The sequence below is a fragment of the Mus caroli genome, unplaced genomic scaffold, assembly GCF_978045245.1.
Source record: "Mus caroli unplaced genomic scaffold, Mus_caroli_1 scaffold_5, whole genome shotgun sequence".
NCBI classification, from domain to species: domain Eukaryota; kingdom Metazoa; phylum Chordata; class Mammalia; order Rodentia; family Muridae; genus Mus; species Mus caroli.
This window is the reverse complement of record NW_028227260.1, coordinates 128,763,579-128,778,272: the sequence shown is the minus strand read 5'-3', so window position 1 is coordinate 128,778,272 and position 14,694 is coordinate 128,763,579. Positions and strand designations below refer to the sequence as shown.

Genomic DNA, 14,694 nt, shown 5'->3' with positions numbered 1-14,694 from the left:
CTTTAATCCCAATGACAGCTAATTGAGAGGCAAAGTGACAAATCAGGCAGAAAATTGAAACATGAGCTAGAGATAGGATATGCCCACCTCTCAGGAGAACAGCTTCTTAAAAGCAGTGTAGAGAGAGTGCAGTCAGGAGTTGAGTTAGTTGAGAGTCAGCACAACCAGTTCAGCTGAATACAGCTGAGTTCTATTCAGTTCTGTTCAGTCAGCTGAGTTCAGTACAACTGAGTCGAATCAGTTAGTTGGGAGTCAGTGCAGTGAGTGCAGTGTAGGGGAGTTGAATCCATTCATGAATTAATGCAGTTCGGTTTGTACAGCAGAGACAGTTGAAGCCAGAGAACAAGGAGCCGGATTAGAACAAATTACCAGAGTTAGTTTGAAGACAAGCACAGCAATTCAGTGAGAAGCTAAGAGAAAGCAGATTGAATCTGTCAGCTTGGAGAGGAGTTTGAGCCAGAACAGCTGAGGTGAACCAGCTAGAGTTCAAAGAGAACTAGGGAGGGGTGAGCTTATTCAGCAGAAAGTCTCAGAAGCTGAGAACATTCTAGGCCTAGATTAAATTGTATGGAGGCTAAAGGCTTCCAGGACTAGGCCTAGGGATAATTTGTACAGAGAGAGAAATTCTCTGGACTTAGCCCAAGCCATGTATTTGTAAAACTTAGGTATGGCTCTCATCTCATCTCTACGTCTGAAGGAATAAAAGTTATTTTACATTCCTCACACCCAGAAGCTGAATTTCTAGAAAAGTCTGTCTATACAGTGGATTTCAATGCAGTTCTGGTCACTCAGCTTTGTGACTCATAAGTGTAGTGTTTATCAGGAAATACTTAGCTTTAAGTTAGTATGAACCTGTGGGTTTGTATGTGCACATGTTCATATGCATGTGTTTGTGCATGTGTATGTGTCTGTCTATGTAGGCTTCTCATTCATTACTACATCTTGGATATACTAGCTGTCCTTGCATCTGCTGTTGTCTTATTTTGGAGAGTGACTTTTATCACCTAATCAATTCCTCATTATTCTACTCCTTTCGGTGGTAAAAAGAAAAATCTTCACATTAAGTATTTCTTGATTAAATTTTTGTTCTGCTGATTGAACTCTATCACCAGATGCTGAAAAATCATTCTGTCAAAAATTTTACTGCACAAAGATATGTGGAAGTAACTGACAATAACATCATAAAGGTGTACAATAGGAACTTTCTCTTTCTTAGTTCATTATTTCCAGACCAAGAAAGAAAGAAAGAAAGAAAGAAAGAAAGAAAGAAAGAAAGAAAGAAAGAAAGAAAGAAAGAAAGAACTTTTATCCTCTCTTATTTTAAACTAAATGGATGTGGGATATTTTTAAGATCTCTGACCTTCTGATGAGATGCTCCATCGTTTTCTTCAATGTGAGCATAATTCCTTTATACCATGAGGACAATTAAAGAGCTACTTTGATTCTTTGTTTACTGAATACTACATCTGAAACATTCAAGGTTGGTCTTTTAAGCTAGAGGTTTTTATCTGTTAGAGAGCAGTTCCCAGTAACAATTTAACTCCTTTAGTCTTAGCTAAACTACTTGGAGCCATCTATGCTTCTTTGGTTGAGAAAGCACCCAAAAATGTTAACCACGTTTTTGTATGCAGACTGTAAAGAATCTGTGTGTGTATGGTTTTTATGTATGTATGTATGTATGCATGCATGAATGTATGTCTTCCTCTCTCCATTATTCCCCCTTTCCTCCATGCTGTCATCTCCCCACACATACACACTTCTTTCTAAGATCCCTTCCTTACTTTGCAGTGGCTGCTTTTCCACTAACCACTTGCTTCCAGTTTAAGCCACAAAGGCCGGGTTTTCAACTAGAAATGTAACTACCCTGTGACTAACTCTCATCTGCTCTCAAACTAAGAGGACTTCAAACTTAGAAAACTTGTCTGTATTGTTTTCCACTTCTTGCAAATGCCAGTTCCTCGTTATAATATCCCTACATTTATTCCCTCCCCAGTGACATCAAGTAGGTACGCATTTCTTATTGTCCAAACATTATAGTTACTGTCCATGAGAGAGTTAGCCCAGTAGAAGTTTACTCTTAACCGTTCATTTTTTTTTCTGTATCTTCTTAAACTATAAAATCTTGGTTTAGAACTCTGTTCAGCAGAGCTATTGGAGGACAGGAAATAGCAAGCAGCAAAATTAAAGTGACCAACATGGGAAAGTGTAAATGACAAAATGCTAAAGGGAAATTCCAGAGATCCACACAGGTAAGAGGAGAGTCTTTTGGGGCCAACTGACCTTTCTAATATGGAATGGACCTAAGAATCCTAGGCTGCTATAGTTCTGGGTCTGGAAAGAAAGCTTAATGAAAAACAGAGTGTAGGAAAGTATTCCTTTAAGTGAGACCATTTAGCCTCAGTGTGTCTTTGCCTTTTTGTCTTAAGGGCACCCTGAGGGTGTTTAGTCCATTTCCCCAATATGTTCTGAAAACAATACCTTTTAACCATAGGAAATTCGCAACATTCATAATGATGAATTAATGGGGATCAGAAGAGAAGAAGAAATGGAAATGTCTGATGATGAAATAGAAGAGGCAACAGAAACAAAAGAAACGGAGGAATCAGGTAATGAAAATTCTGGCTTGTTTTATGTAATAAGCATTTACTTGCAGTAAATACAAATGTTGATCATATAATTTAGGACAGACTGTCAAAATAACATATGCACAATTTTAAATAACATTTTTAATAATGTACAAATCTAATGTTGTCATAAAGTCACAATGTTTAAAATCTACAGAGTTAAAAAAATCTGTATTATATAGCATTGCAGTTACTTAGCAAATATATTGTGAACCAAATAGAAGCCCACAAAAAGTTGTCTATGTGAAGATGTTTATTTTAATCTAGTACACTAAAGAACTCACAGTAAGACAAAGGCTATGGTGTTGACACCAAGGAGGCCTATAGGGTAATCTTCTTGAACAGTAAGACAACGCCTTACCCATCAGTTTCATCATCAATTATCATGAGTAGAAGATGACTACAAGAGTGAATACCTGCCACCAGACCAGTTTTTCAGGTAAACCATTGTGAATTATCTTAGGACATCAATTATAAGAAAATGCAGTAGAGCAGGCATTGGGCTGAGGAGATGGCTTGGTATGTGAGAGCACTTACTATGCAAACAAGAGAACCTGAGTTCAAACCCCGAACCACCACTTAAAAGCCAGCCATGGCCACAAATGCCTGTAACCACATTACTGTTGGGAGATGGGAAGCACACAAGATGATCACTAGAAAATGATAGAGCAAAATACCTAACATACTTCTCTGGCCTCTTTGCTTTGTGCGCATGTGGTTGTGCATATCTGTACAGCACATGCCATATACCACATACCCCCACATTTTTTTTAAATCAAAGTACTAGCTCTAAAATTCAAATCTCTAATTTCTAGTCTCAGATCTGGGAGAGACTTTTCTCCCACTGGCAATTATCATCTGTGTCATAACATCTCACTTGGAATGTGTGGTGCTTAGATTAATTCATCTAGTCATTTTATAGCTGTTAGGTGCCAAGCAAGATGCAACAATTGAAAGTATACAAGTAATTTTGTGTCTCTGCCTTTTGCCATGGGGACAGATTGATTGAGCAAAACGTAAATGTGAAGGTCCCAGTCCAGGTGTTTATATATTGAAGTCAGAAGCTCCAATCCCATGTTCACTCTATAAACAGAAGAACACTGTCAAGTCAGACTTTGTAAAAGCATCCACTAGCTGTTGAATGGAATTTTCTGGTTTTGTAATATGCTTGATACATACAAACTACTATCTACATTAGATACTGTATAAGCAGTGGTTAGCATTTCCAAAATAGTGACTTGCTGCAAATAAATACTGCAAACCTATAGCCAAATAAGAAGACTGTAACAATGGTGGAGCCATGCAACTTATTTGCTTCTCTAAGATAAACAATAGCAGATTAATTATGACTCATAGGCTTTCTTACACCTCAGTATCTTCAGCATCATATACACTATTTCTACATTGTTATAGTGGAATAAATGCAACCTAAGTTTGAACACCCACTTGATGGATTGTAGAGTTTTTGGAGTTATTGGGGGGAAGTGCAGGGTATGTGGGAAATTCATATTGAATGTACTTACTAGGGATATATAATTGCATTTTGCTTCTGTATCTCTTCTGAGTTAAAAGCTGTATTGGCTACTGCACAGAATCTTATTCGTTTAGAGACTGGAAACTCCCTGACAGATCATCTTATAGCTATTTTCTTTCCTGTTCCACATGCCAGGATGCTGCTTTGTCAAATAAAGCTATCTACAATAGACTTAATGGAGCTTACCAAATAGCTTTTCTCCCAGAAGGTTTCAATTCATTTTAATTCAAGGACTTTTGTGCATTCTTCTTCCCCTCGATCGTATCTAATTCTGTTATCTCACTTCTGTAGTACTCAACTGCAGAGATCCTGCTCGACGTGAGCCAGCAAGTGTCTCCTCGGTTTTTATCTAAATCAGCTACATGTTTTAGCTATCACTTCTTTCCAATTAGAAGCTTAAGCGTGTAGATCTCCAAGTTGTTGTTTTCTGTGCTTCCCAAGCTTGAATGCCAGGGCCCTACAGTGTATTCCTGCTTATCTTTTACTTCACAACCAAAGTAAAACCAGCAGTACCTTGGCCTGCCTCAGAATTTCTCTTCTTCCAGAGACTCAGTATTAGCCCATATTTGTGGTACAGTACTTTCAATGGAAGAAAGGACTGCATGCCAAAAGCAATCTATTCAACAGGGGGAAATCACATTGGAGCAAATTGGATATTGTGAAATTGCTTCAATCTATTGTTAATCATGTACCCAGTAAGCAGAAGGGCTAAAAGGAGCTGTCCTTTTCTCCATCTCCATGTTTTCCTTCTTCAGCTAGATTAGTGGTTATCAGAGCTGGTCCACCTAAAACCCATTTCCTTAAGCATATGAACTGTCAGTCACAAAATATACATTCTATTATGAATAATGTATTTTATATGTGAAATTTCCTGTGAGGGTAGACATTAAATGCTAACAACCCCCATGTACCTTTTTCACTGGTAGGTATGTTAGATTATATAAATCATTGTACAAAGGATACTTCTATGGGAAAACAACCTTGTAAACATTGATTATATATAATTCTATATCAGTCATAATTCAATAAAGCTGATGAAAATTAAAATTAAAAAATAGTTATGAGATATAGAGGCTTGGATCCAGTAGGTCTTTAATGGGAGTTTCAGAAACTAAAAAATATTTAGATTCTGGCAGTTCAGGAACCATATTTTGGAAAGAGCAATCTAGACAAAGTCTCCTTGATTGTTCTAGCCAAAATATCCTTTTCCCTGTTCCCTTCTCCCCATCCTCTACCTTCCACTAGTCTTACCTTAAGAATTTAACCAATTAATTATTTCTATGTCCTGCAAGCTAACATAAATATGAATATAAACATCTATAAATCCATGTAAGTTAAAAAAAAATCTATTTGCTGCTAACCTAGAAAGTACTGATTAGAATCCAGCCTGGTCCAGAGTAGTCACAGTTTTACAGGGCCTTGAAAGGGGAACAGGTGTGGAACAGAGGTAAGAGAGCATCCTGATGGTGTGTAGAGATTGAAGTAGGAAGTAGGAAGTTGATGATAGAAAGGGGCAAGCTATGTTTTGGAGGATAAAAGATTAAGTCGACACATTGGATCTACTGTCTGGAGGAGAATGCATTTTAGACTTAGATTTAGCATAATAAGCAATATGGCATCCTAAGCACATCAGACCACAGCACCACTATGATGACAGCAGCATGAAATCTACTTTTTAGAATATAATTTAGAAAAAGACAGAGAAGTCAGATCCTGTTCTAGGAATAGAGTTGTGAGATAATGAAGACTGTGTCTAGAGTGATGTCACTAGGATGAAGAAGATGTGAGAGCCCTTCATAGAGGAACAGACTAAAGGCTTTAGTGTAAGGCTGCAGTGTAGGTGAAGGAAATGAAAGAGCATAAACTGAGCTTCTTCTCTAATCTCAGAAACTAGAGAACAGATGAGTATATTAGTTCCCTGGAGCTGGAATAGCAAAGTACTGGATACAGTGAGAGACTTAACAGTCGAGGGTTTATTGTCGTAAGTTTTAGAAGACTAGGAAAATAAGCTGGAAGTATCAGCAGACTTGGTTCCTTCTAAAGGTTTTGGAAGTGAGAGTTTTTGTTGTGAGTGTTTTGGTTTCTTTAAAAAAATAACAGTTATGGTGTGTGAATATGTTTTTGCTTTAATCCTATGTGTGGGGTAAGAGGCTATTTCGTGGCAGGTGATAATTTGTCTCCTGCACTGGCAGGGGCATGATTTTGCCAGCTGTGGATAGTTTAAGTCTGGGGACTCTGGAGAGGGATAAATGGGAGAGTCCTGAGAGGGGCTATGGGGGCTGCTGCTCCTCCAGCGCCCCCAACTGCCCCAGCTGCTATTGGTCCCTGCTGCTACATTTCCTGGATTGCTGCTTTGCTGATGCTGGATTGCTGAACATTCTTATGACAGTAAAGATTGGACTTCCCCTAGGTACCCAATACCCCTGATCAACAGGAAGTAGTCTAAAGAGGTCTATGGCCACTTTCCCTGCTAACCTTCATTCTCTTCTACCTAGTTCTGGGGATAGGGTTGGTGGAAGGGATTGGGGTGGAATAGGGTTGGAAAGGAAGAGGTATAAGAACCCAATTAAATAACCCAAAACTATGCCAACATGAAACATGTGTTGTAACTCCTCCCAGTTTCTGGTTGTTTGGCAGCAACCATTGGGATTCTTTGGCATAGGGGTTTATTACCCCAATCTCTGCCTTGATCTTCACATGAAATCTGTCCCCATGCCTAAATTTCCCCTTTCAGTAACGGAACCAATCATATTGGGTTGCAGCCCACCATAATCACTATAGAGTAACTTGGTTACTTCTGTAAATGCCTTGATACTAAGTGAAATCCCATTCTTAGAGCTTCATCATCTTTGAGATGGTGGGGAGGATGACAAAGTAAACCACCGAGCAGAGCTTACATAAATGCACTGAAATTAAAGGACTTGTTGTTATAGTTGAGGTCGATGTGGAGGAGGCATGGAGAGGCAGGGTCTTGCTGTGAGCCCAAATTGCTCTGGAACTTACTCTATAGCCCAGGTTGTTCTCAAACCTTCAGTACTCTTCCTGCCTCTTCCACCTGAGTTCTGGGATTACAAATGTTCACTTTTAAAGTTGATTTTTTTTTTTATGTTCAGTAGAAGGGAAGAGGGTCATAAAGAATGTGACTTCTTCAACACTAGAAGATGTGAGAACATTTATGGGAAATTGTGGGAAAACAAACAAAAACAAAATGGATCCAAACTTGGATGAAGCTTACATTTTAAAGAGAATTTTCTCTGACAAAATAGAGGGGGAAGCGGAAAGTATATATGCAGCCCAGACTTCTGTATATAGTAAGAGATTGATCATTCATTAATCACAGAAGCTATGTAGAAATAAAACCTTAAAGAGTGAGGAATAGATATGGAGTACATATTGTAGAAAGCAGGGAAGGAACAAGAGTTGAGAGATCCATCAGCAAGGGCCAACCTGAGTCCATATTAACCTAGCTGCCTCGATCCACAGCTCCCTTTAAATGTGCTCTGAGGCCCAGGAGAAAGAGCACAGAAAGTTGAGTCAAGTGACCATAAGTTACAGGCCATCACAGTCAGCTTGGTCAAAGGTTTTCAGGAGACTGGAGAAACAGAGGGTGCTGATGAGTTGACAGTAGAATTGATCCAAAACAACAACAACAATTAGTAGACTGGATGAAGTTGGCCACTCCAAAGAGTTTAGGGATTTAGGAACAAGAAGTCTTGGAGTTATCAAGGGCAAAGAGACAATTAACAGGGGGGGGGGCGTCTATATTTGACAAAGAGATGTAGGTGTCATAAAGGTGAACTATGATGACCTAGGTGCATCTATGCTGGTAGAAAACTGACTAGATCAAAATAATGAGATATAGAGGCAAAGAGAATCAAGGAGCACTTGAAATTTTGCCTGCAGCCCCTTGTAGGTTGTACTTAGATCATCTCCCTCTCTGTTGTTTTTACCTTTTCCCCTTTGAGACTTGCTCAGGCTCAGATGTTTTCTGAGCTTGGAGAGACATGCTTAACATTTTTTTTCCTATCATCTTGTAACATTGTTTAGCATCTTCTATAACGAAAGTTTCCAAGAGTAGCTGAATCACTGAATGTACTGTTATTATTTGTTTCTGTTTGTTTCATTTACCCTGTGAATATTTTTAATATTCAAAACAAAATCTGTTTTGATTCTTCACTGTACAGACACATGTCTGAGATTCTGCTTTCAGTGGCTCCTCTAGGAGTAGGTGTTCACAGCTGCCTTCATATTTTCGTATTGTCATGAGAAACTGGCAGCCATCAGATCTAAGAAGCAATTGGCATAAAGAAAACTGTTTCCCACATAAGAAATAGTCAGAAAAGAGAAGCTGAACACTAATGATGGCAGAATATGAATACATTCCCCATACTGTGCTCTTCAATATCAAGACTGACGAGTTCACCTACCCAAACATATTATTAAAAGGTAATATCGAACTTTTCAATGTTCTGGCAATGTACAAAAGACTCCCACTTCAGGAATGGGACCAATTAATATTAAGTCTTGTGAAAGGAAAGACTTCGTGCCCTCATTAAAATGACAAAAACCTTTACTTCAGAGAGGGGGAAATACATTTTGTGGAGAAGCATTCCCTACTCTGCCAGCTTTATAGGTGATCATTACCCTCCTCCCTTTTTTTTTTTTTTTTTTTGCTTAGTGACAGGTATAAACTGAGAAGATTATTATCTGACCTTGCTTGCCTTCAACTATCTGTCAGTGCTCATCAGCCTGACCTTTCCCCGAGTCAGGACACAAGCACTCTGTCTTCCTCATTTTCTCAGAGAGAAAATATTTTCACATTCAAACTAGAGATTATCCCTCTAAGTGCTCTCCTGGATCTGCCCTTTCTTAGGCTGAGCCTCTCCCTGCTCTCCATGTGATATGTACAACATGAACATAATCACTGTACAGGGAGAAACGAAAGGGAGGAAAATTAAATGTTACTCTTTTTTTTTTTTTGAGCCATATAGATCACCAAATGACATTCGAACCAAAGTAGAAACAAACAACTATCCACCTGTAGGAATCGTGCTTTGCAGAAAAACCTGTACTCTATGCACCCAACTCCGGTTTGATATTGTCCTTGAAACAAACCAAATATTAGATTCTCTGTTTGACAGATGGTTAACGTCCCTTTTCCTATACCATTTTCTTCACACACTAATCACTTATATCATCTTCCTTTGGTACTGTGAATGCCTAATGAAAAATATCCCAGCCACTGTGAGATGGGAAGGCTAGATAATATTTAGAGGTCTGGGAATGCAAGTCTCTATGTAATGACTTTCCCTTCAAAGACATAAAATCCGTATGGATACAGAAGTAATTAAAATTGGTTCTAGAAACCACACACAAAATGAATGTGCTCTGAAAAGGGTCTCTTATAATTGATAAACTGAAATGTGAGATGTAAAACTGCCATATGAAGATAATTACATGAGCATTCGTTGAAAATAAATGTGGACACAGAGAAACGCTTCCTATTAAGTGACGCTACTTTAGGTAGATGCTCTAACCATAGTAGCCTAATAACTTTAGGAACACTCTTAGGTTCAAGACATTTAATTTAACTTGTTCTTCCTAAAGGCTGATTCCTTTTAGGAATGAGGTATGTCTTAACTTGAGGATAGAGTTCTCTTTGAAATCCAGACATGGTAGCCTATGCTGGTAATCTCACCACTTGATAAGAAGAACAGGAAAAACAAGAGTTCAAGTTCATAGTTGGCTACAAAGTATGTTCAAAGCCAGCCTGGACTTTCTGAGACTCTACTGAAAAACAAGATTCTTTCTATAAATAACTCATCTTTGTAACCCATATTCCTTATGAGACTGAGTCTTTGAATCCTTCATGAACCTCTTCTTCTGTCGATTTTAAGGGGATAGAGGGTGCTTCTCCATCAAGGTTTGGAGGTTTTGGTTCATCATAGCAAAGAAGGATTGCAGATTTCTATTTCCACTAAGAACAGAAAGGAGGGATGTGACCAAAATAAACAATTCCAGCAGGACAGACATTAAATCCTGGTCACTCTCCTCGGCTGGCCTGCTCCTTATCTGTAGTTTTCCTAAATGAACACTCCTTGTTCCTGCTATTTCAGACAGCCTAAGGTCCCTGTTGATCTTCACCTTCTCTCTCAGAGCTTCAAACTTTGCCTTTCCAGGGGCTGCCTGCAGCAGCCATGACTGACACCTGTTCCCTGGCCTCCAAAGCTTTCCTTTGAAATATAGATTCTTCTACCATTTATTAGGATAGATCATTTTAATTATTTGAATTCATTATTTTTCTTTTACTTTCTACCCATCAAAAATCAACCCCCTTAAAGCACCCTCTACCCCCTTAAAATCGACAGAAGAAGAGGTTCATAGATAGCTGAGAAAATATACATCTTGTCTAGTTGCCTTTTGTATAACTACACACTTAATGTATAGTTTTGTAATTTGGATCCAACTTGCTATCTTCATTTCTGTATTTCATGTTCTATTGGCATTTTGGAAGACGTGGAGTGAGAGGATAGCTAAGTAGTGAAGCTCTAGCCTAACATGTACATGACCCTAACACCATGAAAAAGCAAAGTGTTTCCTTTGATGTAGTGGAGAAACAGTAGAGATTAATGGAATCACCTATTTTTACCATAGTCAGGGGCTGAAATACAGAGAATACTCAATAAATGTTGGTTGGATCAATGAAAGTCCTCTGACTAAATATTTGGAAATAGGCTTTATAATGTTGACCTTGAAAATATGCACAAACTCATAAATAATGAAATTTAACATGGATTTCTCCATGTGTCATCATTTTGATTAATCAATTTTCTTTTAAAAGATTTTTTTTGGTTCATGGTAAAAGGGAGAAGGAAATAAAGACTCCTTGTATAAAGCTTGTCTACAGAGGACATCTCCTGCACCACCCGCCATCAGCCTCTCTCACCTTAATGGCACATTTATCTCAATCAGTGAGCCTAATTGGCCCTTCATCACCAGAAGTCCATAGCTTATAGTAGGGCTCCTCTGGTGTGAGTATTACATGCTATATTCTGTAGGTATTATCACATGTATAATGGCATGTCTCCTCCATGGTGGTAGCATACAAAACTGTTTTGCTGCCTTAAAGTTTGTGCTCTGCCCAGTTTTTGCTTGTCCCTGGTGGCTTTTGGCAGCTATGGATCATATTGCTGTCTCTATGGTATTTCCTTTCCCAGAATGTCACATAATGGGAATCAGCTAGTGTGGACCATTTTCAGACTGGCTTCTTTTACTTAGTATCATACCTTTGTTTCTTTTGTGACTTTTCTTGATTTGAGGATTCATTTCTTTTTACCACTGAATGACAATGCACTGCCTGAATATATCACAACTTGTTTCTTCATTAACCCAGTAAAGGAAATCTTTGGTGCTTCCAAATATGGAGAATTATGAGTAAATGGGAATATAAATATGCAAACATAGGATTGGGAAGGGGCATTTAGAAAACACAAAGAAGCACAACTGCTCAACTTTATGACATACATACACACACACACACATATGTAATTTTGTAAGAAACTGCCAACTGTTAGCAAAGGAATATTTAACTCATTTAATTTATTCTTTCTAGTTTCCTTTTTTTTTTTTTTTGAGGCAGAGAACATTTAATGAAGTTGAATGGAACTAGAATTCCTTTTCAGATTAAAATAAAGCTCTTGACACTGTGGATAATGTTCTACAATGGAAGGAAGTGAGTGACAGTGTCAGGGGTAGATAATGTTAGAATGAAAGACTGTACACAGGCAACAGAAATATCATGTTCCATCTGTATGGGTGGCTAGAGCTTACTTTTATACATTGACTCTACATACCCTAGAACAAGGAGAGCAGAAACACTCTGCTTTCCTGAGGTAGCACATTTCATACATGACTATCAATCTTCATTTCTTCCTTTGTTTTTGGCTGTCCTGGAACTCACTCTGTAGACCAGGCTGGCCTCGAACTTTGATTTCTTCTCTTCCCTCCATATATCTCATTGGACTTGTTTCTAGCTGTTTTGGATCATGCAAGTATCTATCATACAATAACAAAATATTTCCATTTCCTCTCTCATCCCGTGCATCATTGCTGTCATTCATTTGATGTGTGCAAAGCATCCATAAATGTATGCATAGTCATCGCTGCCACTTGGCGCGTTACACTCTAGATCATTTAATAAGAAAAAATAAAAGATGCTATTTTACCATCACTTACTCATCTTTTATATCTATTTCTTTGTGTAGATCTGAATTTTTGAACTATACAATTTTTCTTTGCTCTGAACAACCTTTTGACTATTACTGTCAGAATTCCCCCTCAGTTTTTATTTAGCCAAAGAAATCTTTATTTATTCTTAGTTCCATTTGAACAGAATTTCACAGGGCACAAAATTCTACATTAGTGATATTTTTTTCTTTGTTAAAATACTTCCCTCCCTTCTCTTGATTTGTGTAGTTCTGAGAAATCGTATTTAATATTTCTATTTACTCCTCTATGGGTGAAGTAATGGCTTTCTTCTGGCCTATTTAATAAAGAACTGTTTTGATTTGCTAAACTCTGTGTATATTTGAGGGCATTTATCTTCAATGCTCTGTGAGCTTCATGGATCTTTATGTAGTTTTGTGTATGGCACAGTTTGGGGAAATATTTAATCATTGTGGTTTCAAATGTTCTTGTGGCCTTCCCATTATTCATGCTCACACTTTCCGTGTTTGTACCAGGTTATTAGATAGTCTATTATTTTTCTTTTTTGTTTGTTTGGTTGGTTTTTTGAGACAGGGTTTCTCTGTGTAGCCCGGGTTGTCCTAGAACTCACTTTGTAGACCAGGCTAGCCTCGAACTCAGAAATCCACCTGCCTCTGCCTCCCAAGTGCTGGGATTAAAGGTGTGCGCCACCACGCCCGGCTTGTCTATTATTTTTCTATGAGACATTTTTCCCTGCTTTTGTTGGGGCCTGGATGTTTATCTAGCCCAAAATCCATATGATGAAACCTAGTTATCATTTAGCTAGTAGAACTTTGGGATGGTGCTTAGTGCCCTTAGGAAAGAGACCCCAGAGAGCTGCCTTGCACTGTTCTGGTGGGAGAATGCAAAAGATACCATTTGTGAACCTGAAAGTAGGCATTCACCAAACACTGAAGTACTTTGATCTTGGATTGCCCAGCCTCCAAGACTGTTAAGTAATAAATTTCTATTGAGCATAAGCTGCCCAGTCTTCAGTGGATTTTTTATACAATCCTAGATGGACTATAGCATGTTTTCAGTTTCAGCACTTTATGTTCTTATATCCCCAGTCTCAGAGATTCTTTCCTCAGTCACATCCAGTCTACTGGCCTGCCAAAGTTCTTCTGACTGTTGGAGTGCTTTTGGTTACTAGTATTTCTTATTCTTCCTTAGCGTTTCTAACTCTGCTTGTATTAACCATCTGTTCTTCTGTGCTGCCTATTTTCACAAGCATCCTTGCCATATCTAAGTTTTAATGTGTCTTTGTGTTCTCAAACTGGCCTTTGAAATTTATTATTTCTTATAAATTTTTCTTAAATATCAGATACTACTATTCTGGATATAATGAACTCTAGCAAATGGATCTTCATTTGTGTAGAGGAGAAGAAGAAATACATCCTTCAGTTCTATGATTAAGTCTTCCATCTTTCTTGAGACAGAAGCTTGTGTTCTAATCTCTCTGCCTCCACCTCATGGGTTGTGGGATTACAAGTATGTCACAGTAACAGGCTTCTTTAGTGCTAATTAAGCACTCTAGCATCTGAAGTGCACCCCAGGCCAACTCTCAGGCTTTGATAACACTTTGCCCATGGACAGCAACTTCACTCGTGAATCTCACATTTGTTCCCAGCTTTAGCTGGAGCAAGATGGCTAGAAGGGTCTAGTATGGTCAGTCTAAGCCTTCCTAGTGCTGTGACCCTTTAATAATATAGTTCCTCATGTTGTGGTAATCCCCAAAGATGAAATCATTTCATTGCTACTTTGTAACTATAATCTTGCTACTGTTATGAATCGTAATGTAAGTATCTCATATACAAGATATCTGATATGTGGCCCCCAGAGGGGGCCCATGACCCATGGCCTACAGGTTGAGAACCAGTGTTCTAGAGTTAAGCATCTCCCTTTCTTCAGTTTATTTATGCCCCTTTAAAGCATCAAAAGGTTCTGATAAAATACTTTTCCCCCACCTTGGTGACAAGTATGGTTAAGAACAGAATGTTCTCTATTTCTTTTTTTTCTTTTCTTTTTCTTTTTTTTTTGCTTTATATATTTTATTATTAGATATTTTCTTTATATACATTTCAAATGCTATCCCTAAAGTTCCCTATACCCTCCCCCCGCCCTGCTACCCTACCCACCCACTCCCACTTCTTGGCCCTGGCGTTCCTCTGTACTGAGGCATATAAAGTTTGCAAGACCATGGGGCATCTCTTTCCAATGATGGCCAACTAGGCCATCTTCTGCTACATATGTAGCTAGAGACAAGAGCTCCGGGGTACTGGTTAATTCATA

The 14,694-nt window shown here is 38.4% G+C and overlaps 1 protein-coding gene across 15 annotated transcripts in view; it reads left to right on the top strand.

Annotated features, from left to right (window-relative positions):
* Enox2 (ecto-NOX disulfide-thiol exchanger 2) overlaps window positions 1–14,694 on the top strand; it is a 291,296-nt gene that overhangs the window by 259,372 nt on the left and 17,230 nt on the right. For all 15 annotated transcript variants that reach the window (XM_085838203.1, XM_029472964.2, XM_029472962.2 and 12 more), the window contains one exon: window positions 2,492–2,606. In XM_085838203.1, the coding sequence (XP_085694329.1) occupies window positions 2,492–2,606 (115 nt within the window). The remainder of the gene's footprint in view (window positions 1–2,491; window positions 2,607–14,694) is intronic.